Here is a 27,782-nt window from a genome sequence, read left to right on the forward strand (position 1 = left end):
ATGAATAATCAAGCCGCCGCCGCCGCGCTGCTGCAGGAGTGCAAGCGAGCTCTGGATGCTCTCCTGTCAGCACAGCCTGGCACGGCAGAAGAAGATCAGCAACAATACCAGCAATGCCAAGGTGAGGTCCCCAGGAGAGGTGGCAGGACCATGACGGCAGCCACCAGCCCTCAGCCCTGCCCTATTTTTCTTCTTCTCCTGGCAGATGAGTGTCAAGAGATGCCTGGATTTCGAGGCCATGAATGGGATGTGGGCTACAGGCAGCCAGGGAAAGAAGTCCACTTTGTTGAAGTGAATTGCTGTCAGTTCTAATTTTAGGCTTCAGTAAACATGAGGCTGTAAGGAACAGTTTAGTTTGGGGAGAACAATGCCCAAAAGTTTGCTGATGCACATAAATTTCAGTTATTAAAAAAAAAAAAAAGAGGAAAGAAAGAAAAGAAAAAAAAAAAAAAAGGATGCAACTTCTGAATAAGGGCACATATTTCCTCTCCTTTCACAGGAACTGGGGGAGGGCCCTTTCTGTTTGTCAGCTTCTTCTCATATATTAAAGAGCTCATTACCTGAATCTTTATCTTGTAAAATGTGTGTGACCTCTATAAGTGGTGTCCAAAGGAAAAAACAATAAAACAAAACAACTTGCAATATCCCTCTTGAAAAGAAAATCCATGCTGGCTAATGGCTGGAATAAATAACCAGGAAAGGAAGGAGTATTTAATGAGGGCTGTAATAGAGGGTTCTTCATCTGTTTTAACACTGATATTACCTGCTGGAAAACCAGCATTTATTTTGGTGTTGCCCACTACATGCCCTGGTGCTTTGAGAGTGGTTTGTAAATCTCAGTGGTCTTTTCCAAAGTTTTCAAAACAATTCTATGATTCTGTGATTCTATGAATCCTTGATTCTCTGAATCTCTGATTCTATAATTCTCTGTCTTAATTCCAGATTCTCTGAATCTATAATTCTATGATCCTATAATTCTCTGGTTCTATGTCTTAATTCCAGTGGAAATCCACTTCTTTTCAAACACAGAAGGGTGTAATACACTGGGTTCAGTTTCCCCTAGGTTCACATTTCCAGAGGGCTACATAACTTCATTGCCACAGCTTTTTCAGTCACAAAATAAAAGCCACATTTGAATTGCTGAACTTGTTTGAGTGACACCTTTTTAGCACAGGGTAGGGAGGTTATGTGCTCCTTCTGCCACATGCAAAAATAACTTTTATCATTACACAAGAATGTAGTAGCAGATAAAGGTGAAATTTCTGGGGAGGGGGAAAAAAAACAAAGGCATTAACAAAAACCCAGAAACCCCTCTCTCTTCATGTGGAGGCTTTCCTTTGCGTGACACATCTGCCTGCTTTCCAGTTTGGTGTTAATAATGTTTAGTTTTGCTTTGCATGAGTGCCTCAGCCCTAACGTTAATTTGATCTCTAAAATCCTTTGTTTGTCTCCGGGAGCAGAGCCGTTGAGAATATGTTTTTCTGACCATCCCTTTTCTTGCTGGGAGGTCAGCTGCCTTTTTCTGAAGCACCTAAGTCTGTTTGCAGTGCAGGGTGGTGTGTAAGTTTCTGTTATGGATACTAGAAGATTTTTTTTTTCTCTTCTCTTTTTGTTTTGTTTTGTTTTCAACAAAGGCTACTTTGTTTCCTCATCACAAATTCTTTTAAGTTTTATTATGGCTTCTCAGAATAGGCTCTTGAGCTCCTAATCAGGTAGCCCTTTCCCCCCCTCATCCTCCTCCCTCCTTTTCTCCTATTAAATGCCACAAAGTATGAGAAATAATCAGTTTAGTTCCAGATAAGGTAAATCAGTGCCCTTATAATCACTCGATTAGACATGGTCCTTCAGGTAAACCGCTTCAGGAAATGGGCGATCAGAGCCTGAAGTGATGCTCGGGCTTTTCCGAGGGCCGTGTTCCCATCAGCTGAAAGAAAAATACCCAGCAGCGGGGCGGTGACAGCGACATTAATAACTGCTGGGGCTCTCTGCCCGGGGAAGTAAGGCAGGGCCTCGCAGGTCGGCTCCCGGCTTCGGGGGGACCCTCCCAGCCTAGGGGCGGAGGGGGCTTCTTTGCCCCCCTCTCCTCCCGGGGCTGCCTTTGTTTGCCCCAGCTTTCTCAGACCAGGCGCAGGGGGAACTGAGAGCCAAACACATATAAACGGGTGTTAGATGGGTCTGGAGAGCTTTTTTGTTTCTTTTTAGACTGCAGATCGTTCCAATCAACTTCTGTGCCAGTTCAGCCTTCATTAATTAATGAATTTATATTGCCTGTGGTGAGAAGAGCTCTGTTAAAAGCGTACACTCTAGTCCTGGGAGTTGGATTTAGCTGAAATCTTCAGGACTGTTCACATCAGCTTCCCAACTGGTTGATGTCACCAGTGGATGTATTCTTTGTTCTTTAGTGCACCAAGTACTGGAAAGTAGGAACCAGAAAACAGCAACAGTATATAGCAACAGTATATAGCAACAGTAGCTATATGCTTTAGAGAGAACACCAACAGCCATGTAATCCCACTGGTTATTTTCATAGCTGTCTGATGGGATCAGATGAGGAAAAGTGCTTGCTGTGACTGCCTTCAGGCCCCTTCCATCTTCCTTTGGAAAAGATTTTGGGAAGCTTACTCTTCCTCCTACATGAGGGGGTAAAATCTTCTGTCCATCATTTTCCATTCTTTGTGATGAGATGTGTGTCCCTGCTCCTGCACTGATTTTTGTAGTGAGAGATGTAAGGGTGGGAGCACAACCTCCTTTCCCCTCCATCCACCTTCCCACAGAATGACCACCATGGCCAGGACTTGGCCACTTGGCTGTAGCATGAAGGGCTGAGCCCCACCAGACACCACTTCAGAAGGGCAGGGAAATGTGGCTGCTTGTGAAGCTGGGATGGGTAATGGGCAGCATGTCCAGAATTGCAACAAGTGAGAAAATATGGATTAGACAAAGTGATTATCTTTTTAAAGATGACTCATTGGAAAAAGGGGTCTTAAATATCCAACTTCCCACTTTTTCCTGGAAAAAACTGTACTGGTGAATGCACTGTGATATGAGCATGACATAGACTTTTCATGTAGTAATTTAGTGATTTTTCTACAGTCATTCCCTAAAGGACTGATTAAAAAATATGTAGTCATACATTTATTGCACTGCCTCGTTAAAGTGGTCTCTGAGTAGGGCTTTTTTTGTGGGGATTAATGGCCAGAAGGGTCTAGATCTGCAGCTGATGATCACCATTAACCCCATCTGGTCAATAATCCTTGTTAATCCACTTTCATTGGCCATTTTAGAGTCTGCCCAGCCGAGTGGTTAGCACAGCACAGCTTCACCCCTCTTCCAAGGAAAATGAAAGTGTGGGCTGCAGCTGAAAGGAAGGGACAAATCCAAGCTCAGATCTCGAGCTGTGTGCTCCTGCTAGCAGCTGTGTCTTTAGTTTGGTCAGGTTGGAGGTCCAGCTGAAGCCAATGGTTATGTGACGAGAAAGGCCAGGCTGAGGAAGTGTCAGCCCATGGGCCAAACTGTGCTTTTGCCTTGCAAGCTCTGGCACATTGCTGGAGGATGAGAGGCCTGGTGTGAGAGCTGGAAGAACTTTAAAAAATACTTGTACTATGAGTCCATTGTGCCTGGCCTTTCCAGTGCTTTGGGCATGGTTTGGAAGCCCCTGGGTGAAAGGTGTGAGAACTGGAATTTCCATGCAGCTTCATGTTGGCCATGCCTGGGTAGGAGCATGTCTGGACCAAGGGCACCTTCTCCTAACTTCTTTTTAATCTACAGTGACTGCTTTGAGAGGAGGTTGGGTAACACAGCTTTTAAACTGAATTATCAGTCAAACAATCATTCTCCAAAGCATATGCCTATTATTCACCATATCCTTCTAGAGCTTTGTCTAACTGCTTTACCTCCCAGTTTGGATGTGGCTTTTCAAGGTGGCTCTGCCACTGTCACCAGCAAGCCCTGAACAAGGGAGGCAAGTCCTCTGTGCTGTTGGCCCCATTTGTTCTGCCAGGAGTCCTCTCCTCACACAGGGGAACAGGTTACCTCCTGTCTTGGAGTAGCTCTTCACGCTCAGGCAACCACCAGCCGGTGTGACTTCCTGCTAAAAGCCTTTCTAATGGCTGGTGGCTCCCATTTACCTGCAGGGCAGAGCAGCCAAGGGTGACTGATGACAGGCAGGCTCACCTTCCCTCCCAGTGAAGCTGGTGGCAATTGGTCAGAGCTGGTAGCAACTGGGAGAAGGTCCAAGAGGGAGGGGAGGTGTGCTTTTTGCAGGGTAGGTGCTCTCATAAGTGTTGCAGCTGAACTTGCTGCAATATCTTTACCTGCTCTTTGACCTTTTCAGCTTTGCTTCCTGAGGACTTGAGGACTCTTCTGGAGGAGGCAAAAGAAATGAAGTGGCCCTTTGTGCCAGAGAAGTGGCAATACAAACAAGACCTTGGCCCAGAAGACAAAACAAACCTGCAAGATATGATCAGCGCGAGGCTCCCTGATCTGCTGGTATGAAGTTCAACACACCTGCTGTGTAAAAAATCCCACTGAGGTGCTTGGGGGTGCACAGAGCCCCTGTAGGTTGTACCACCTGTGCATTTAGGGCCTTGTTTTTCTGCACAGTGGCAGCAGTGGGTGAGGAACTGCTTGGCAAGCAGAGGTAAGCAAGGCTGTGGTGGGATGGAGCTGCTCACAGCAGCCAAAAGGCTGAAGCAGAGATGGGACTTTTATTTGGTTTTGGTCTTCAGAGAAGAGAGGGACCCAGAAGCTACGTATAGTTTCTGGTTATTTTCATTAAAGTTGAAGTAACACATGTGAAACATTGTTTCTTCCTCCTTGTGAGGTAGCTCAACTGCCATCTTCCAAGAGAAGGAAAGTCCTGCCCTACGCTGCCACTGCAGCCAAGGCAAGGTTGTAAGATTGGTAGGAGCTCTGCTGTGGGGTCAGGCTTCTGGGCTGTTACCTCCAGAGCTCACAGTTCATGGCTATGCAACACCATGCAAGGCTGGTTGGGCATCTTGCTGGCACCTGCAGCTTTATCTGCTATGCCAGTGCAGGGAAGATAAAATGGATTCATCTGATGAAGTTTTGAGTGTGTCCAAGTGTTTGGCTACCACTGTGAGGAAAAAAGTGCCCAAAGAGTAATGACAATAACATTGCAGAGTAGAGGTCGATGGCTGTGCCTCATCTAGAGGTATACAGGGATTGCCCATGCATTGAGCACCTTGGAGAACAACTGTCTTGGTCATTGAAACATGCAGTGATGTCTTTGCATTCATGCCCTTTCTGCTCACTTTCTTGCTCAGCTCAGGCTAGTTTGGACACTTGCTTTGTCCCTTCCTCTGATGAGTGAAGGATACTTGGCTGTGTAAGGAGTTACAGGATCCAAATGGTTCTTAGAGATCCAAATGAGTTTGAGCTTAAAAATTAGAGAGCAGCAAGACAGTGGACTGCTTTTAGCTCTTTTGATTCTTTCAGAGGCTTGGCAGACATGTAGCAGAAGGCTCCTTTTCAATGACAAACACAATATCTAAGCTAATGAGCATCCTTTGGCAGGACACATGTAAAGATGAGTTTGGAGAGGTTCTGGTGGTTGGGTTTTTTTATTTTTTTGCTTGATATGGTTCATGTCTGAAGCAAACGCAGTCCCATTCCTCATGGGAAGGGGCAGTCTGGCCTGAAAATCCAGGGTGGGGGAGCTGAAATCCCTGCTGAAATCCCAGCTGCAAAACTGCTGTTAACTCCGAGGTGGCCAGGAGATTCTACCTGCTTCAGAGAGTGCCCTGCCCAAGTAAGTCCAGCAGATTTTGTCTGGGGACAGCAATGGCTTTGACTAGCAATGAGAAGCTCAGAAAAACCAGAGCTGGGAGGTGTCAGCCCCAACATCCCCAGTTGCAGGGACACTGAATTCGCTTGGGGTATTTCTTTTCTTTTTCTCTTTGGTGTGTGTGGCCTCAGACAGAAATTTATGGCGGAGGTTGACCTCCTTTACAATCCCCGCGCGGCTCCCTAACTTGGGAGCGTTTGTCTGCTCTCTCCCAGGACAAACACCTGCAGTAAACTCCCTGAGAGACCTGGCTAGATGGGAGATTAATGTGGCTGTAATAGTGGAGCAGTGTTTGCAGCATTATGCCCTCTCCCCAGGTAGATGGATCTTTTCTGAGATGATACCAATTATTTATTGCTGAAACATCTGTTGATAACTGCAGCTGCCCTTGTTAAACAAAGCATATCATGGGGTCACAGACTATAGGGACCTAAAATCCTGCCTCATGCTAGTTTTAGACTATTCACCCACACCCCCTGAAGTCTGTTGGTTGCTGTTGTCCTCAATGTTCCATCCTGTGGTTGAAAATACTTTGTGAACGTTGTGCTGCCTTTCCCCATGTGCTTTGAAGTATTATTTCATCTTCCTTGGTAATTTATATTCCAGTGTCATTGTACCATGGGAAAAAGGGAAAACCTTTTTTGTTTTCCATTTAATTGTAGATAGACTGACATTTTGACCTGTATTATTAGTATTAGTCAGGAAAAGGGATTTTTTTTCCCTTCATCCATTCCTTCTCCCTACCCTACTCTTTTTTTTTTTTTTTAATAAAATTTCAAGGCTGCTTCAGTTCTTTGAATAAAAAGCTGGGGAGGCGAGGGGGGAATGTGACTGAAGAGAACTGATTACAGTGTGATGAGGAAAGATAAAAGTCTGAGCAACTTTTTTCTTCTTTTTTTTTTTTTTTCCATGAGGGACAGAAGAATAATTTAATTCCCTGGAGGAAAAAAAAAAACCACAAACCAAGTCTTTGTGGATTGATTGTTCAGAAAAAAGCTTTTAAAATTTTTCATCTCTGTTTATTTTAATTTGCCATGCTTAGAATAAGCTCATAAACCGTAATTCATTACATTTAAAAAGTGCTTTGAGATCCCTCAATGAAAGGCACTTCATTACCATAACACCCCAGTGGTGTTCCAAGGAGGCAGAGCTGCCTACCAGGGCTCACCACGAGGATGTTTTACTCTGTGAGTAGGCTCAAAAGCTCCAGGAGACCAGTGCAATGAGTAAGAGGATTAAGCTCTGGCTTCAAGGGTTTGCCTTAGTGTTGCACTTTCAGAAGTAGGATACCCAAGGCTGGTGGCTGTGTGTTGGTTTGACACATCAAGAAGGGGAAGCCACCTGCACCCTTTTAAAGTGCCCCTCTTGTGCTTTGCTGTGGGATGCTCATTACTGCTGCAGGCTGGAAGGCTCAGCTAAAGCAGCCTGGGGTGGGGACAGAGAGTAGGGGCTTTCCTCATTACTCACTTGCTGCAGCCTTGGTTCAGTGGGAGCTCTGGGCAGATTTTGGAAATGTACACAAACTTTTCTCTATTTTCCCTTCTCTCTCTCCACTAGATCATAGAATTGTGTTGGTTGGAAAAACCAAAACTAAGGTCATTGAATCCAACCATCAACCTAAGACCACCATGGCCATCAAACCATGTCCTGAGTGCAATGTCCACACGTTTCTTGAGGCCCTGCAGGGATGGTGGCTCCACCAACTCCCTGGGCAGTCTATTCCAATGCCTGACCACTCTTTCAGGACAAAAAATATTCCCAATAGTCAGTCTAAACTTCTAAATGTCTAGATGAAATTACTGAACCTCCATGGGGATTTTAAGGCAACGAATTTACTGCAGTCCTTGAGGCAAAGCAGCACTTCTGGTTTTACAGAATCTCTGTGTCTTACAGAAGTTGAAGTTTGGGGGTTTGGGTTGTTTTGTTGTTTGTTTTTTTTTTCACTGCCAAGCTCAACATCCTGTTTTCCACGTTTCCCTGGCAGGTTTTAAGAAAGCCTCCCTGCTGGCTATCAAACCAAGGCCATCCTGCAGCCTCTTTGGTGGGAATCTGCAGTAAGGTTTGAGGGTGATACCAAACCACTCTGCTCTGCCCTAGTGAGGCCACAGCTGGAGAACTGGGTCCAGTTCTGGGCTCACCAGTTCAAGAGAGTCAGGAAACTACTGGAGAGAGTCTAGCACAGGCTACAAAGATGCTGAAGGGTGTGCATCTGTGGGGTTTAGACTGGGACTGCAGATCCAAAAGGGAGGCTGCCCGGGATTACCCTTCCTGCAGATCGTCACTATCCCAGGGGATGGAAATCACCTTCTTGCTCTGTGACCAGCCAATAGAGGGCAACATGCCCATGTTCACATAGGCTGTGATCCCACAAACCCTGTGCTGGGTTTCATTGAAGGACCATTCAGTGCACACAAGTAGGATGACTGACACCACAGTAACATTTTAATTTTGTAATTCTTTTGCAAGATCAGAGCCATTGTAAGGGTGTGGGGCTTCACTTGACTTTTATCATACGTATCCACAGTTCCTGCAGCCAGGCTCAGGCATTCAGCCATGGATGGATGAGGGTCTGGGGATCAGGTACAGTGCAAATACAAAAGGAAAGCCCCCAGCAGTAGCCTTCCTGCAGGTCCCTCTGCAGGGAGCTGTGCAGGCTGATCCTGTGGATGGGGGCGCATGGATCCTGGTCCTAGTGGCACAGAATCCCATGGGACTTACTGGGAATATTGAAAAGAGTAGAAAATAAGGCCCTGCAGCCCTTGGCTAATTACATGCTGATCGATTGCCATTAGGGAAATCAATCCGAGGGACATTCCCTAACTACCCTTAGGGGTGTGTGTGTGGCACTTGAGAGCTGGGATCCTTTGAAAAAGAACTAAAGGAGGGGGCTGAGGATTTAGTTTTCTCCTCCTTCTAACTGTTGGTGTGGTAACAGGAGAATTAAAGCCCTAAATTGCAGCCCTGGGATCTTGGTTGTTCAGGCTGACCTTTTGCTACCTGCCTCATAAGAGCTCTTCTTGGGTGATCCCAGTGAAACTAAGAGTGGTGCAAGGGAGAGCTATGGCTGTGAGCTCAGCCCAAGAGGGAATCTGTGGCACCCCAGCCTCCCTTAACTGTGCAATTTCTGACACTTTGTAAATGAGAAGTATCGAAGATCCTTCAGCTGTCCAAGGTGACTGCCCAGGTTGCTGCCAGCACCTCTGTCTTTAGCTGCACGTGGGGGAAAATGACAGCAGAATGTATGTGGAGCACCAAATGAAAGAATAGGAAGTCTGATCCAGGGGGTCTGTAAGGTTGTTGATTCACTTTGTGCATCAGGAGTGGGATTTCCCCCTCTCAGGTGCAGTTTCATGGAGTATTTCCTCCCTGAAAAAGACTTTAAATGTTGTGTTACTGAGACTGCTGTGAGTTCCTTCCAAATTAAACCTATTCCTAACAGAACTGACATTTTGAGGACACAGATTTAGGGAACAGGCTTTGGGATTTTTAGCTGATTATAATGACCTTGATGTCACTCTCTCAGGAGGGTTCTGTGACTGGCATTTAGCAATTTTTTAGTATTAAAATATCCCTTCAAAAGAGAATTTTAATGTACCACAGGGAATTGCCAGAATGGTTTAGATATAGTCTGGGTCTTGAGCACAGCAGGACAAATCAGGGACACAAAATGATTGTTGCAGCTCTCCTTGGTAAGAATTAAGACCAGATAGTCCTGCAGCTCATTGCATCGCCAAGCCCCTGGTGCCTTCTCAGATACACAAGGCCCCCAGGGACTCCCCCTCTGGTACTTTCTCAGTTGGTGAGAAGATGTGGTCAGTTGTAAAAGCCTGACCCATTCTGTAGTGTTTTGAGCTGCTAATAATGGACCTAATGCTGCTGCCATTGAATATAAACACCCAACTCTCTGTTGCCTTCAGGATGAATAACTTCAGCTAATTAACAGCTTCAGAAGCTGAAGCCACTAAATGGGGTTCTCCGCTGCTCTGAGTGGAGAGGGAAGTGTCTGGGAGCTTCTTGTTCCTCACTCTGCAGCTATTTACTGCCCAACTCCACTGCCCTGAGGTTCAAGTGTGCCTGCACCTCATGGACACGCTTTCTGCTGCCCATCCCAGAGGTGGTAGGAGGCTTAATTCCTTGTTATTTGTGGAGTGGGCTCTGATTGCCAGCTGAAAGGCAGGGATTGATAGAGAAGTCCCGTGCAGTGACAGCAGCTTTGGTGTCTTGGAAAGACAAGCTTTGCTAACAGTGCGTGGGGTAAAAGGGTGAAAGACTTCAGCCAAATCCATTGGTGTTGTGATTCTCTGTTTAATCTGACAGGGGATGAACGGAGGGGGAAAGAAAACTGGGCAATTTGTTAGGGTTCAGTGGAGTGCTAACTAGGAGCAGTGCTTGGGAGAGAACTAAAGCACCTGGGTGGACACGCTGCTGAAACTCCTGCCTCATGCACAGAATCAGAAAGTCTTTGTGGGCTGCTTTTGGGTTTGGGGTTTAAGATTTTAAACCCCAAAACCAGTTGCAGTTGAGGCAAAGACTGCGTAAGTCTGAGACAAATGGAGATAAGCAAAAGTAGAAATCCAGAGTGTCTGCAAAACTGCAGAGACACCCTGAAAATGCAATGATTCCTGCCCTTGCTTTCTAACCTTGCCGCTTGCTGAGGTGTTTTTCCAAAGGGGACCCTCTAGAGCCCGCAGGCTGGGGCAAGGGGGATTGCCTCCGGGATCTTCTCTTTATAAAGAAGGCAGAGAGAGTGGATTAAATCAATATTTCATTTATTTGGGCTTGTAATTCCTCTTACATCAGCTGCCACATAAAGATTTTCCCCTACTTTCTTCCCCTCCTCCTCGTCCTCATTTACTATGCACCAATAATTTCCCTTTGACGCTTTCCTGCCAGTCCTAGTGCCAGATGGCCCCAGTTCTGAGCTTCTCCCCTCTCTTGGGAGCAGCCTCCATTGTCAATGCAAAGGAGGCGTCGTGGCTTTGAACCCAAAGCTGGGACCCAAACTTCAGCCCTGGTGCGAGGAGGAGCTAACCCACTAATGCAGGAAACCATGCAAACAGCACACCCTCCCACTCAGCACCATTAAGGAAAGAACCCCTTCACTAAAGGGCTGTTTTGCATTTTCCCCAATGGTCCATGTATAGAAATCTGGTGCAAATTTAATTCTCTCACCACCTGATTCCACTTCCCAGCCGCGAGGTTCCCTTTGTGCCCTAAACTCAATTAGACATATGCATTTCACATCATGGACACAGATGTGAAAACAAAGTCTGCACCCACCTCGCTCTTTCTCTCCCTCTCTCTCTCTTTCTCTCTTTGTAGATGTGCCCACGTCAGTTTTAAAGCCATAAAGAGAGTGAGTAAATCTGTTTAGGACACCAGCCCCACTATGCGAACAAAGTGTCGGGCTGCAGCGAGCCCTGGCTGAGCTGCTGATTGTGTTGGGGTGGGCTGTGACAACTTGGATGTCAATGGAGTTTCCCCGGGGCTGGGCTGGGTGACAGGGAGCTGCCCTGGTTCGTTTCAAAGTGGCCTGGGGAGGGTGTTGGTGCGTGGTTTGGGTGCGTGCCTGGCACCTCTGCAAGAGCTGTAGGTGCTGAGGAATTTTCCAGCCACACGAGCTGGCAGGGAATGAAAGCAGCGGCTACGAATTTCCTGGTGTACTGCTCGGGATGGGGAGGGGACAGCACTGCAAAGGCTGACATCGAACCTTGTGTTGCTGTGTGCCACACAGCATGCAGCCCTGCCTTTGAACAAAAAAATCGCCCAGTTTCTCTCCCTGCTTTGACTTTTCTCCGTTTTTTGTCCATTTGGGTTTGGAGAGGGACACAAGAGGCTTGGGCATTGAGCGGAGAGTTAAATTATGCAGCTGCAAGACTGCCAAGCCCTTCAGAATGGGATGCCTCGTTTAGATTTTCCACAATGCTATTGAAGTGCTTATTTTCCTCCTGAAGAGACACAAACAGATGCAAACTTCTGTAAACACTTTAGAAATGAATTCAGTGAGTTTGGCCTCTCAGCAGTGCTCAATAGCTGACAGAAAAATGTCTAATTAGTGCAAGTGGAAATAATAGGGCCACTTGGATTCCTTCCATCCTCCTCCAAGTCTACTTTTCCTAGGAACTGAAAGGCTCTTTTGTTTGGTAGGTCACCCTCTCTCAGGCTTTTGTGCTCCCATCTATTAAAGGAAGAAGGGAAGGAAAAAAAATAGATTAGGCGATGCTCTGTGCTTAAATATATGGCCTGTTGATGAGCATTTCCAATGGCTGGTTTGCAGTGTCAGTTTACAGGTGCTTGGAGAGGGGGATTCCTCCATTGTTGGCCAGCACAAGCAGAGTTGTGCGTGCCTGCCTCCAGGAATCCTTTTCAAGTACCATCCTCTTAGAAAGCCCAAGCCAGGCTCAGGGAAAAAAAAAAAAAAAAGGAGAAAGGAAATGTATCCAAATCCTCCTGGCTGAAGTGTGAACAAGTGAGCAAGTGCTTGGGACAGTTCAGATCTGCAAGCTGCCTTCATCTGTATCCCATAGGCTCTTCTCCAAGCAGTTTGATGTGGGCACTCCTCAGAGGGTGGCTGTGCTGATCAGGATTGAGGAGTCTTGCTGTCAGGTTGTGGGGCTCTGAGCTAGAAGCAAAGGGAATAGAAATAAAGCTGGGGAGGAGTCCAAGAAGCCTGAGTGGTGCCTAAAGCAGATGCCTCTGCTTCTGCGTTTACACCAGGAGGGCAGGAGAAGGAGGCTGGTGCTAAATCAAAAATGGGAGAGAGTTGGCAACATGATGTTTTAGTGGGGATTTGGACAGTTCTCTTGGCAGTCTCTTGTCCTCTGATGATGCTATAGGGCCCCATCCTCCCTCCCCTGCATTGCTTTTACTCTGGTGTGAGTGGAGTTACTCACTGATGTGAATAAGATGAGAAACACATCCTTTTTCTGAGGAGGCTTTCTATGGTTGAAGGTGTTTTCTTTCTCTTGTGATTGACTACATCAGAAAGCAATCCTCGACCATTGCCAGCTCCCACATGTTCCAGCCAGGCTGGGCAGCAGGAAACTGGGCCTTCTGAGGCAGCATGAAGTGGCCATAAAAACCAGACAGGTCAGGGCATCCATGAGCTTCCATAGCTGGAGAGATGGGGCTTTCCTTACAGCTGATGGCTGTAGTTCAGGCAGCTGTCCCAGGGAAACAATAAGAGGATGCCATCATCCCCATCCTGACCACAAAACTCTAAAAAGGAGATCACCTGAATGTCGGTGTGTAGAAACATGTCCTTGTTCCACTGGCAAGGAATTATCAACCTCTACCCACCATGAGAAGGAATTGGTTTTCAGTAGATGTCCCCAGGTGTATGTGGACTTCTGCAACCATGATGAAGATGTGTACCTCCTCATGGCAGTCTTTGCTGGCCTTCTGTCCTCTTAACAGCATGCTTTGTCTGGCTAGTTCCTCAAATTGGTGTGATGGTTCAACCACTGTGGGAATCCAAGAGAGCCCATACAGACTTAATAGTCATTAAAGATGACCTGCAGGGCAAAAAAGAATCAGACTCTTGGCCTGTTTGCTTGTTTGTGGTGTACAAAGGAGTGGATGGCTTGAGCTCCACCTGGGACAATAGCTGCATTGACCTTTTCCAGTCTTCCCAGACTCATGTCTCCCTTTTAAACTTGCTTTTATTACTGTTTATAATCTGTTGGGCAGGATTTAAACTCAGGAACTGACCACCAAAACATGCAGTTCCAAAGAGAAATTTTTCAGGAAGGCTGAAATAGAAGGGCCAAAAAAAAAAACCCACCAGGGCTGATATCTACAGTTCAAACAAAATCAGTTTAAAAATAGAAACGTGGTCAGGAATAGCCACAATTAGAGGTTAGAATAAATCCTAGCTGATCCCTGCCACACAGAGTTTCTCCATTGTATCCATCAATACAAAAAGGAACATAAAGATTATAAAGTGAGTAGAAATTTTCGAGACAGCTTTTTAATTGCTAATGAATATTTGCTTCTTGACATGTTCAGTACTTAGAATCATAGAACTGTTTTGGTTGGAAAAGACCTCTAAGATCCTCAAGTCCAGCCATGGCCATTAAACCATAACCTGAAGTGCCATGTCTGTATGTTTTCTGAACGTTTCCAGGGATGGTGACTCCACCACCAACCTGGGCAGCCTGTTCCAATGCCTGACCACCATTTCAGGAAATAATTTTTTTCCTAATCCTTTCTGTAAAGCCGTGTAGCCACCTTACAGTGACTAATTAACTACGATCCCATCTGTTCTAAACTGGTAGGTGGACAGTAGGTTACTGAAGCTGAATATTTTCTGGAGACAGTTCCCAAAGCCTTTGGGAGATGAGTTTCTCCGTGGCTGCCCCACGACACTGGTATTCTTTGCAGGTTTATTTGAAAGCCTCCATCATGGTCAAGGACTGTGTAACGGCAACAGCTATTGTGTTCCTGATTGACCGCTTCCTGTATTGGATCGACGCCTCCAGAGAACTTCTCCAGATCACCAAGGGTCTGCACAAGCTGCAGCCCAGCACACCCATCAGCCCTCAGGTGCTCATCCGCCAGGCTCGCCTCTCTGTCAACACAGGTACCGCTCTCTTTCCTCAGCTCAAGCCCAATTAGTTGCTACTTGACTCTGAAGAAGACACTTTATCCCTTTCAGGGGATGACGTGCCTATGGCCCCGAGTACAGCCCACTCCCGGCCCCCTTGAGCCCTCCCAGCTCCTCTCACTAGCACAAAGGGGCTGGGATAAAGGGTTTCAGAAGCAAAAGCAGGAGAGAAAATTGTGAAAGGGTGTGGAAAATACTAATTGGAGCTTTTGTTCCTTAACAAATCTTCCCTGCTGGTTTCAAACAGGGATATCTGAATTGCTATCCTTCTGACCAAGGGCCATCAAAAAGTAAATTAGAATCCCAGCATTTTCTCTGCACTGTCCCAACTGCTTTTTTTTCGTTTGTTTTTAATATATCAGTGGGGCCACTTGACTATGCAAACAATGAAGCATGCAACCCCTCGAGGATAACCTGATTTCAAAAAAGATAAATTCCATCATTCCTATGGTGGGCAGCACCTGAAGGATTTTTAATGTGTCTGCCCACTGGGGAGAAAAAAGCAAAGCCAACAAACCTGCTCTGAAAACTCCAGCTGAGGGATATTTGCTTTGCAGTTCCCTGCATGGACATTTTTATTGTGGCCATGGACTTCTCCCATTGCCACAGTGTCTGGGTCCTGGCACACTCCAATTGATGATCCAGTTCAGCCAACCCTTACACTGCTTCCCTGGCTGGAGCAGCCTTCTGGAATTCAGCTGGAGAACCGAGACAAAAAGCAAGTTCAACATGACTCAGGCTGATCAAATTAGACCTTGAGGCATCTCCTGCAGCCCATCAAGCCTGCCGTGGGTGACTCCAGACACGCAACAAAACCTCTGAGCCGTGTGACAAGGGGCTGAAAGGCAAAATCTCCACTTTGTGTTGCTTACTGCATCCTTTCTCTGTATTTTTGGGCTATATATTCTGTGTTTAAGGTGGTTCTGAAAAGCTAGAATCTGAATCCTGCAGCAGCCCAAGGCATGGGAAGCAGCAGAGTGAGAAATGAATGTCTGGAGCCACCTGCCTATGCCAAGGGGCTCAAGTCTGCTCTGAAACCAATGTGCAGCCTTAGCCTCCCTCGTAAAAAGGAGGTGTCTGTTGTTTTCTCCTTGGGGTGGATTTACTGAAACCACTCTGTAGACCACGGGCAGCATGTACAGAAATATAGCAAGAATTCCAGAGCTTGACTCAGGGAAGACTTAGTTGGACAGTTTAGTCTAAGTGTGGACACACTGAAAATGCTGGGAAGAAGAATACAATTTCGTAGAATCATAGGATTGTTTTGGTTGGAAGAAAACTCCAAGATCATCCAGTCCAACCTTCAACCTAAACCACCACAGCCATTAAACCATGTCCCCAAATGCCACATCCACATGTTTCTTGAACACCTCCATGGCCAGTGACTCCACCACCTCCCTGGGCAGCCTGTTCCAATGCCTATTCCAATGTCTATTCCAACTTGCAGGGGCTTTCACTGATGAATGCCACATGATATATTTTTATATTAATTTTGTGTTGTTTTTTTTTTTTTTTAATCAGGTAAACTTCTAAAAGCTGAATATATCCTCAGCAGCCTAATTAGTGACAATGGAGCAAAGGTATGTAGAATCATAGCATCACAGAACTGTTGTGACTGGAAGAGACCTTCAGTATTGAGTCCATAGCCAAGTCCACCACTAAATCATGTTCCTCAGCACTACATCTATACATCTTTTAAATTCCTCCAGGCACGGTCACTCCACCACTGCCCTGGGTAGCAAATTTATTTCTTTTCTAATTTCTAGCTGCTGTTTTGGTGGGATTTTTGATATTAATTTTAACAGTCACACAAGCTTCACATACAGCCAACCTGACCTCAGTAATGACTCCTTCCATCATATTTCTCTTTTCTTCACTATTCTTGGCTAAAATGTGAAAACTACAGCTTTGGTTTGAAACGTCCCTAATTCAGCCTTGTATATCTTCAGTTGGACTTTATTTAGCCAATAAATAAGTTCAGGTTCCTCTACAACCATGACATTTAGATAATTTTAAAAGCCTATTCTGGGTTTTGTTTGTCTGTTCTTCATGTGAAACTCTCATACAAGAAGGACCTTAAGCAAAGTAGCAGCTGCCACTATTGGAGTAGAACTTAAGAAAGCTTAGTGATTGTGCTTCATATTCTGTTCTGAAATCCACGATAGGTTTGATAACAAAAGGCTTGGTGTAACTGCATTAACGTGCAAGCTTCTGTTTTAATCTTCACGAGGTACTGAGGTCTTCAGTTTTTCCAGTGCTTGGAAGTTTGTTGCTCTGCTGTATGTAGTGGTGACAGCAAAGATATCCCACCTTCATCCTTTTAACTGGTTGTTAGTGGAACTCTGTACAATGTTTACAGGCAGTAACCTTTGGTTACTTCACAGCAGAGGTTGCTTTTGCTGTGTAGCTGTCAATCAGGCTACATACCCATTAACTGTCTACTTAGATTCCTTAACACACTGTCCCTTTGTCACCTATCCGACTGTAACCAGCTGAATTCAGTGGGGAGAATCCTGTCAGTTTGCTGGGTTTTAGATTACTTTTGGAGGCTTAAAGTGACAGCAACACTTTCCATTCTCTACTGAGTGTTCCCCCCCTTTCTGCAGGTACCTGGCGATATGCCCAGGACAGCGACAGGATCCTCGTTCAGTCAGTCTGCTTACAAATCAGGGGACAGATTCTGCAGAAGCTTGGTGAGGCTTTTTCCAGTAAATGCCTGCTCAAGCTTTCCCCCTGCTTTATTTGTCTTTGCAGTCGAGCTTTAAAATGGCTTATGTCAGTGTTTTAGCTTGTGTGCAACACCTGCTTGATGCCCTCTGACAGAGCTGCAGAAGAGGAGCTGTACACCCATCTGTTTGTGGCAAGGACCTAGAGCCATGTACATATTAATGGATTCATAGAATGGTTTAGGCTGGAAGGAACTTTAAGATCACCTAGTTCCAGCACCTTCCCCTAGAGCAGGTTGCTCAAGGCCTCATCCAACCTGGCCTTGACCACCTCCAGGGAAGGGCATCCACAACCTCCCTGGGCAACCTATTGCAGTGTCTCCCCACCTTCACTGTAAAGAATTTCTTCCTAATCTCCAGTCTAAATCTGCCCTTTTCAAGCTTCAGTCCATTCTCTCTCTTCCTATCACTACAAGCCCTTGTAAAAAGTCCCTTCCTGGCTTTCTTGTAGCACCCCTTCATGTTAGAAATTACAATTTTGTTACTAATCTTTCCACTTCCATTTCACTCTGAAATGATGTTCCCTTTTCCCCTGTGCTACTTCATGTTTGCTAACACTTTTCCCAGTCGCTGTTCCCAAAGGCGTGCAGTAGTTTATCACAGGTGCATCACAGCAATTTCCTCTCTCAAGTCAAGAAAATCCCTTCTTTTCAGCATGATGGGCTCTCTCTATTCAGGCCTTGGTGCTTGAAGCCAGCAGCCTTCATCTGATGCTTCTGAAGTGACTTTTCATCTTCCCTGACTGCTGAGTTGAAGTCCTTTATGAGCATAAAAGTATGTTTGTGCACAGCCAAAAGCTAAAGAAACTAATAAATGTTCAGTGTCACCAAAGCAAATAATGCCATGGTTTGGGATTGCTCACAGTTTGAGAGCTCCTGACTCAGGGAGGAGTAAAATAAACCCTTGAAAGCCATCTGTAATGGGGACTATTTTTCTGATCTATTTCAGGGATGTGGTATGAGGCAGCAGAGTTGATTTGGGCTTCGATTGTGGGATATTTCAAGCTTCCTCATCCAGATAAAAAGGTGGGATTTCCTTTTCATGCAGGATATCATTACCAATCTAATAATCATTTCAGATTAGCTTTTGTTTACTTCTGAGAGGTCTTCTAGCAATAATGTTTCACCTAGGCTCCTCAGACAAGGTTAACAGGCGGGACAAATGGCCCAGCTGAAGTCTGGGCTGCAGGCTGTTTCCGCATGCGTACACAGACTTACAGACACCTTTTTTTTCCTGCAGGGGAACAAAAGGAATAGTTTTCATTAAGCAGAATCATCTGAAGTGAACCATCACCTTGGGTGTCCCAATGCCTCTGACAAGGACTTACTAATCCCAGGATGCAGCCACAGACCTTATTTTTTTATTTATTAGGACTAAGGCTAATTCTTTTTTGCTAGTAACCAAGCATGTCTATTTGCTGAGCTTCACTGAACTATGTGTTCTAGGTGATGGATGTTCCTGGCACTACAGTATCTGAACATCTTGCAACAGATACTATATCTGTCTTTAACACCTTTGTGAGGCTTAGCCATACTAATCTTCCCACTGTGGATAAAGCAATGGTCATGCCATGTGTCCATAGCTAAACAGGAATGTGAACCTAAGCCTTGCATGTCCTAAGGTGATGCTTTAAGGGGTTTGGTAATCGTAGCCCACCATAAAACCAGACCTCATCACCTCTCCTCTGCCATTCCTTAAAGTTTGACCTCAAGCTCAGAACACTTTGATGGGAACAAAGATGTGTAGTGAATTTTGTGGGAATATACAGGTACCTCCTGTTCTTAACTACATAGCTGGGTAGACCTGTAGCTATCATGTATAGATCAAACCTTCCAGAGAGACAGACAGCTGGCAAGTTCATAGGTCTGATATTTTACATCTTCATGTCTTATTTTGAATTGATTCTGCAGAACCAATTACAAATTACCAGGAAAAAACAAACAAGCAAATCCCAGCTATATCAACACCAAGAAATCTTGATTTTTGTCCACCTCTGTTTATTTGGGGTTTAATGATGTTTTTGGTAATATCATGAAACTTAACTTCTACTGTCACAAACAGCAGCTTTGGTAAATGTAATGCTAAGGAAAAAGCAATACTGTTTAAGTTGAAACCTAGAGCTAGTGGTAATAGGGATGGTTGGCACTCATGGAAACTCATATGTATCCAGCAGGTTATGCTTCCTGCAAGTTGGAATTAATAAAACCCTACCAAGAAGGTGCCTCTGAATTTCTGACCAGTGCTTCTCTTTGTATCTTGTGTGTTTGGTTTGCCTTTTTTGTGTTTGTGGGTTTGTTTTGTTTTGTTTTGTTTTGTTTTTCTGCTGTGATCTACACACAACCTACTTTATTGTGAGCAGTACTATTCAAAACAAAAGGGGAAAATGATGATTTTCCATTTTTCCTTCAGGGAATTGCTACTTCTTTGGGTATTCTGGCAGACATCTTTGCTTCCATGAATGAAAAGGATTATGTACGTTTTAAAACCAATGCTGAGATTGACCTGGTAAGACTTGGTTGCATATTTGTGCATGTAGATTCTCCAGGTGAACTGTATGTTGTTGTCCCACATCAACCCACACTTTGTTCTTCCTCCAGTTCCTCTCCTGTGCTGAGCAAGCTGAAGAAACTGCCATTGCTCCTGGTGACAAATTTCATTAGCACCTAGATGGAAAAATGCTTTGCTTCAGGAAAAAAACAAATATTAAGAATGTGTATGTCTGTGTAATAGAGATAACATTTATAGCCTCAGAATGTGACACACATGGTAAACCTGAGCTAAGAGGCTCCTGCAGAACCAGACCTGGCTGTTGTTATTCAAGATATGATCTTTAATAGCAACAAACTTACTGCATGGGGGCTGGACTAGATGACCTCTAGAGGTCCCTTCAACCCAGTGCTGTGATTCTGTGATTCTGTGATAGGATATCTCACCCTATCAAGACTCAAAGGTCTCAGAAAGTTCAGGGAACCTACAAAACAAGAAGCAAATCCCAAGCTGCCTTGCTTCATTATAACAGGCTGCTCACCAAGTAGACCAGTCTCTTTGAAAAGAAAATGTTTGAGATGAAGTTTTCCTTCTTGTTGTTTTCATTTCACTAGAGCCTTCTCCAAGAGTTCAGCCATCGCTTACTGGCAGCTGCTGAGGCCTGCAAACTAGCAGCAGCCTACAGCCAGTACACCCCACTGTTTGTCCTCACAGCTGTGGTAAGTTTTAGTCTTCATTCTGAAGCATTATTTGTGTAAGAGAGACTCCAGGCTATTAAATTTGGCTCTAATCTGGCTATCAAACATTGCATCATACAGGGTATTGTGTCTGTATTGTGGGTAGGGTGCTGTATGTTGCTCTGAACTGCAACCAGAAACTGAGCAGATGGGCAGAAAGCAATATCTGCCCACAGAGAGAGGATGGGCTTGCTAGCCCATCTGGGAATGCTGCTTCTTCTGTCAGCTGTATTTCAAAGGAAAAAGAGCAAGATTGTTTCCTCCAGAAACACAGCAGCAGGCAGTGAGAGCCAACCTTTGCTTCAAATTTTGTCAAGGAAAAAAAAGTATTTTTCCTCCCTTTATTTATCTCTGGCAGAGGTTCAGGTTTATATTTCCTTCTTTCCTCTTTCTCCCCTCCCAGAACATCCGTGGGGTGTGTTTGTTGTCCTACAGTCACTCCAAGGACTGTCCCCCAGAAAAGAGAAAGTTCTACTTGTCTGAAGCCAAAGAATCCTTTGAGATTGGCCTGCTCACCAAGAATGAGAAGAGTCCCATCACCAGCAAGCAGGAACTCCACAGTTTCATTAAAGCTGCTTTCTGCCTCACAACCGTGCATCGATGGCTCCATGGGGAGAGTGAGGAGCTCCGTGAGGTGAGTCAGCTATGCAGAGAAGCCATGGGAAAGCTGCATTCCTACAGCACTTCAGTGACAGCAGAGGAAGAGAAAGGAGTTCTTGCCAAAGAGATCATGTCTTTGATCACATCTGTGAAGAAGAGCCTTCAAGTGGAAAGCTTCCCTAATTCTGATGCCAGGTCTTATGTTCCAGATAGTTATAAAGACACAGTGGAAAAACCCATCCTGCAAGAGGCAGCCAGCTTTGAGAAGATCCTTGCCATGCATTCTCAGCATCACCTGTCAGTATGTGAAGTGTTTGAAAAGGCTTGCAGGATTCATAAAACCGTGCCAGGAGAGACCCAGGTGGGCATTTGTATCACAACCTTAAGAACAGAAACCAACAGCATAGATGCTGTGTATACTACTGAAGAAACAGGGTACCAGAGGAAAGGGGCTGTGAAAACACTGAAGTCATCCCCAGCAGGAAGTACCTCAGAGAGACTCAGTGGCCAGAGAAATAAATACATTGGTCTTGATGTGATGGAAACTTCCTTTGATGGAGAGATTGAGCCATTAGAAATCGAAATAAATGATGTAAACCCTGGTTTTAGCAGATGGCAAAACAGGAGCCAAACCACAACTTCAGAGAGCTCTTGGTGCAAGCTGTCAAAATCAAGTTATTCTTCCAGCTGGGAGGAACTGAACTGTAACAGCAGGAAAGAGGCTCCTGGAGATGGGCAGCAGCAGGAAAAGGGCTCAGTGGAGGAGCAATGTTGCACAACAGAATCTGCCTACTCATGCTCATTGGCTCCCCGAGCCCAGCATCCTTCTCCTCGAGAGCCTTTAGGTAGCTGTTGGAAATCTCCTCAGACTTCCTTAGAGATAGATACACCTCTGGTAGAGAAGACATCTTGTTGTGGAGAAGAGCTGTGGGAAGAAAGACACAGTGGAAAGAGCTGTTTGGGAGAGAAATCAGGGCAGGTGAACAACGTGGTTCCTTCCCCCTACACCCCTTATTCTGTGCCTTCCAGGCCAGAGGACGAGAAGAAGGAGGAGAAGGCAAAGTTCTCCTCGGGCTGCAGGACCAAGGACAGCGGCAGGGAGGGTAGTGGCGGTGCCTTTGTGTGGGTCCTTCCAGAAGGAGGAACTGCAGACAGTACAGAGGATACCCCGTCTGAGGCACATCCCCCCACAAATGGGGGTGCTTCTGTAGTATCAACAGGCATGGGGGAGAAAATGGCCAGTGACTCCTCAGGGAGCGACTGGCTGAGGAAATCTGACATGGTGGGAAACAGAGCTCTCCAAGTGCCTGAAGTTGATGCCCAAGCAGAAACAGTAGATGACACTGAATTTGATTTTGTCAGTGTTGGAGACTTAGTTAACAATCATCCTACAGCATCAGTTCCAAAGCATCAAGCAACTCCCAGTGCACCAACAGCATTGCCCTCAGGGGGAAAGATATCCCTAATCAAGCACTTTGACTGTGCCACTACTGAAGAAGATGAGGAAGAGCCTCAGGACATACTGAGCAGCAAGAGGCAATCCAGTTCATCTCTGAGTTCGTGGTGCAAATCAGCACAGATGCCCAAGAGGTCTCCAGAAGGTTCATTTCTGAACACCAGGGGAAGTGGTTTTGTCCTTGTGCCTGGGAGGACGAAGGAAGAAATCCTTGACGCTCGATTGCTGAGGGATGATGACTACGTGCAGCTTCTGGCAGGAGTAGAGCATAATTGGCTTGTCCAGAGACTGATGCCTACTGGAATTTTTAAGTCCAAACAGCTTCGGAAAGCATACTGTAAGTTTCCACCCAGAGCTGGGCATTTTCACACAGCAACAGGTACTCCCATGGAGAACAGTCTTGACTTGGGCTTTTTAACACAGTGTTTTAGTCAGCATTTGTTAGGACTTATTTCATAGCTCTGTGTAAGAATTTTAGCAATGGAAGAGCACCCCCTTGAACCATTTTCTCCTGTTTCTCCTTACCCTTGTGTACATCAGTCACAGCTTCATGGCAATGGGCTGTCCTATAGTCACTCCAAGGACTGTCCCCCAGAAAAGAGGAAGTTCTACTTGTCTGAAGCCAAAGAATCCTTTGAGATTGGCCTGCTCACCAAGAATGAGAAGAGTCCCATCACCAGCCCACACAGTCCCTCCCGCTTCAATCCTTTCATGCAGGAGGTAACTTGGGCTGCTGGAATTCCCTGTGTGAGTTCACTGAGCCCTTTCTACTTCATTATCGAGTCTCTGGTTTTGTCACCCAGATTTTGTCACCCAGATTTTGTCACCCATTTAAATGTCACATTTCAGCCCTGCAAATTGTGTGTTTAAGTTAATGATTATTAAGTTAATCATAAATAAGATCCATAACATGCAGACACTTGATCACTACACTAAGAAACACAGAAGCTAGGAGCAACACCCCTATAAGCTGCCTCATTGAGCTCACTCAGTAAAACCCACTTAGGGCTTATCCCACCTTGCATGTCTCCAGCCTGTTTAGCAAATTTTGTCCTAAGTAGAAAATATCCAACTCTGCATCCAGATACCTCTTAGCATATATTCCACAGCCCCATAGTTTGCTTTCAGAGGAGCCTGAATATCTTATCTCCTAGGTGCTGCTTATGTCAACCCTCAGCACAGGTTTAGAGCAGTCCTGAGGAACTACCTGTTCTACTTATGGTGTTTTCTTTTTGTAGCTGCTCTGCTTTTAAAATACTCCAAGAAATCAGGCCTCTGGACAGGCCAGGAAACAGCTGTATTCATTGGGGACTACCTGAACGTGGCAAAGGAAGGGAAACAGAGAAATGCATTTTGGATACACTTCCTGCACCAGGAAGAAAGCCTAGGAAGGTATTGACCAAACCAACTGCTGAAACAGGGGGGTTGTCTTCTGTGTAAACAGGGATGAAAACTGCCTGTAAGTCTCCTCTGGAGACTTTCAAACCCAGCCTGGATGTATTCCTGTGTGGCCTGCCCAAGGTGATCCTGCTTTGGCAGTGGGGGTTGGACTCAATGATCTCTGGAGATCCCTTCAATCCCCTAAGATTTTGTGATTCTATGGTTAGATTTTGACTGATTTTCTGTTGCAGAAATGTTTTAAGGCTTTCCCAAATCTCTTGGGCCGTATGGCACTCTTTCCCATCACTCCCTGTAACTCCCTACTTTGTCATTTCTGGGAAGAAAAATCTGGTTCACTGTTGTCTTTTAACAGCCATCTCAGTTTTCAGTTGTTCATGACAGGTCTTGGCCTGACCTCACCTTTCTCTGTGCTGGGATAATCTCTAAAAACACTATCTCTAATCTCTTAAGAACATTGGAATAGGTTTCCTGGGGAGGTGGTGGAATCTCCATCCCTGGAGGTGTTCAAGAAATGTGTGGCCATGGCACCTGGGGACATGGTTTAGTGGCCATGATGGTGTTGGGTTGATGGTTGGACTTGATGATCTTAGAGGACTTTGCCAACCAAAATTCAGTGATTCCATGCATCTGTTTTAAGTACCTCTGAGTCAGGTTTCCTTTCAGAGTGACCAAGAGTTGACTTTATGGGTGTTATGAAATCCCCATCCCAAGATTTTATTGATTGATGCAGCATTTAATGCCTGTGAGAAATATGAAAGAAAAAAATAACCCCACAACTGCAATCACTGCCATCACCAACTGCTGGCTGGGCTTTGAGCAGCCAAGCTCTGCTTTGTGGTGATGTTACTGTATCACAAGTGCACTCTGCTGCAAACCTGGCTACTCCAAACTCTTCTCTTTTTGTTTAGGTATGTTGGCAAAGAATATAAAGAGGAGAAAGAGCTTCTTCACCATTTCAGTGATGTGGAACGGCAAATGACCGCCCAGTACTACGTGACAGAATTCAATAAGAGGCTATATGAGCAGAAGGTCCCTACCCAAATCTTTTATATCCCATCTGCTGTACTCCTGGTAAGAGCTGACTTCTAAGCAATACAAAGGAATGGATGAGAAGAGTATCTGAAGTCAGTTTTGATTTTAAAATACCAGCAGTTTTGCCACCTTTTGATTGTGCTCTCATTCATGTGATCTTCCCTGGAAGCTGCCTTTGCTCATTTCAGCACAGAAGACACTTAATCTGCAGACCTACAAGTTCATGTGGGCACTGGCAGAAAACATGCCATGGTAGAAGGCAGAAACTCTCTTGTAAAGCTAGCTCAGGAGTTACCCAGCCTTTTATGTCATCTTACACTGTGTGAACATCTATTTTCAGGGGCTTCTTCACAGCAGAATGCCCCATTTTGAGACTGGAAAATGTTTAAACCTCACTAGAACCCACCAAGTGAGGTTCTTGCAGACAAGTTGATTTGCTGCAGGAGAACTCTGAGGCTTTTTCTGCACAATGCTGAATTTCAGAAACACAGGACTGGAAAGGACCTCCTTGTGATTCATCAGCCCCAGTGCATATTGGTCCACCCTTTGTTCTAGTTAAGTGTGAGCTCCTCATTAAACAGCTTCTGTTTTGAATCAGCAGCGGGTTAACATGGAGACTCTTGCCATATCTCATGGTGGGAAGTTGTAGGAGGGAAAAACAACCTTCAGTTAGAGGAGCTTTATCATCCTTGCCTTCATATCTCTGCTGGCCTGACTGCCATTCATGCTGTCTTTTCAGATACTAGAAGACAGAACCATTAAAGGATGTGTGAGTGTGGAGCCCTACATCCTCGGGGAGTTTGTGAAGCTGTCCAATAACACAAAGGTGGTCAAGAATGAGTATAAAGCCACAGAGTATGGCCTGGCCTATGGCCATTTCTCCTATGAGTTCTCCAATGGGACAGATGTTGTTGTTGATCTGCAAGGTTTGTATTGCAGCAAACTTCATTCCTTATGCGTCCTCTCATGTTGCAGAATCATAGAATGGTAGGGGTTGGAAGGCACCTCTGGAGATCATTGAGTCCAACCCCCCTGCTAAAGCAGGATCACCTAGGGTAGTTCACACAGGAATGCATCCAGACAGGTCTTGAAAGTCTCTGGAGAAGGAGACTCCACAACCCTTCTGGGCAGAATATGCCATATAAAGGACATGCTGTCTCTAAAGGACATAAAGTGAGGGAGGTAGGTGCAGATATGGCTTTGCCTTCTCCACTGCATCACAGCAAGAGCATGTAAGCCACATGCTTCCCAGTGTGCCACAGCTTCATGCCATGGAGTGGTCTGCATCTAGTTAGACCAACACCAGTCTTGTGGAACCATCTAAAACAGAACCACTCAAAGAGGCAGCATGTTTTGTCAGACTTCCTCCTTCCTGAAACTGGCAAGCCTAGAAAAAGGATCCCTTCTGGCTGGCAGAGAACTGAGCTCTTTGGTGAAAAGCTAAGAGTAAAACCTTTCAAACTTGACCTTTAGCACACAGGTATCTTTGGGATATTAATTTCATTAAATATTCATTGTGTACCTCTTAGGGTTCTGCTTTTGCTGATGTGAGTGCAAAATGGGCATTAATGTCAAGCAGATGGTCCTGAGCACAATAATACAAAGGCTGTGGTGTCCCCTACCAAGATGTGTCCTTTCTTCTACAGGTTGGGTGACAGGTAACGGAAAAGGCCTCATCTACCTCACAGACCCCCAGATTCATTCTCTGAACAGCAAAGATATTTCACATTCCAACTTTGGGAAGAAAGGAATTTATTATTTCTTTCATAATCAACATGTGCAGTGCAATGAAATCTGTCACCGCCTCTCCTTAACAAGACCCTTCGTAGAGCTCACTCAAGACAGTCACACAAAGAATGAGCCATAAGCTGGGCACCCTTCACACCTTCAGGAGCACATTTTCTTTGTGAGAGCAGAGCCACTGAGATGATTGAGTTGGGTCAGTCATAACCTGCAGGAGTTTGGCAAGTTCTGGTCTTTGCATTCAGGCTGGTAATACCACATTGCCATCTTGTTTACTGTCTGAACCTCGTGTTGTTACAGCCATCTGTAGGAATTAACAGAAGAGCACAAGAAGAGTAGGAAACAAGCTTCCTAAATTCAGTTAGAGATGTACCACAAGGCTGTGTAAACTTCTGATCCAGTCAGACCCAGGAAGGGCTGCCTGAAAGGCACCATCTGTTCTTTGGAAATGGAATACGAAAGAGAGTGAGGCAGAAGCAGAGAGTTGGATTTCAACCATCTGTAACATCTTCAGAAACTTGTGTAAATGCTTCAGGGGATGATTGGTGATGTTTTGGGTGGCCTAAAAATCAACACAGTTTTGTTCAGAGGTGTGTGTCTATGTGGCTACAAACCACCTAAACAGACAGAAGTACTTTTCACTGGAACAGCCAAGAAATCTCTGCTGCTCTGCAAGGAAAAAAATATGTTCTTGAGCCAAGAGATACTTTACATGAGTAATTTAGGACTGCTGCATTTAACAAACTCTCAGAAGACTTTCCCAAGAGAAGAAGAGTTCTTGCTTGAGGACAGCAGCTCTCTTCAGCCTGTTATGAGACTGTGAGCACCCCAGATTCAGTGACCATGAGTTCTGTAACTCATTTCCCCGGAGAGTCTCACTGGACACAAGTGTAGCTGCTTTTACAAAGCAGCAGCAGCTCTCATCAGCACAGGGTAAGCAGCCTCCTCCACCCCACTGCACCCACACAGCCAAAGACTCAATTTGTACCTACGCAGTGGTGGGCAGGGGAGGTTGGGGACAATTCTGCCTGTGCTGGGAACGTGCAGACAGCTGCAACTTAGTCCTTTAACTCCAACATGTTAGCAGTGTTTTGTTATGATTTGTGGTTGTTATTGAGCGTGCTCAGAGAGCCTCTGATTTTTCACACCAGGACTGAACAGCCCCTGGCATGTCTGCTGGCCACATGCT

At 45.4% G+C, this 27,782-nt stretch overlaps 1 protein-coding gene across 1 annotated transcript; it reads left to right on the plus strand.

The window, feature by feature from the left end:
- On the plus strand, positions 1-27,108 carry ALPK1 (alpha kinase 1). Its single transcript, XM_054392346.1, has 13 exons — positions 1-121; positions 4,334-4,488; positions 14,189-14,387; positions 15,933-15,989; positions 17,015-17,104; positions 18,086-18,162; positions 19,547-19,642; positions 20,239-20,343; positions 20,765-22,754; positions 23,656-23,809; positions 24,727-24,889; positions 25,590-25,776; positions 26,497-27,108. Exons 1-13 carry the CDS (start codon positions 1-3, stop codon positions 26,715-26,717), a joined length of 3,615 nt encoding a protein of 1,204 aa, XP_054248321.1. The 3' UTR covers positions 26,718-27,108.
- The last annotated feature ends 674 nt before the right edge of the window (positions 27,109-27,782 follow it).

This window comes from Indicator indicator, chromosome 25 (assembly GCF_027791375.1).
Source record: "Indicator indicator isolate 239-I01 chromosome 25, UM_Iind_1.1, whole genome shotgun sequence".
NCBI lineage: Eukaryota > Metazoa > Chordata > Aves > Piciformes > Indicatoridae > Indicator > Indicator indicator.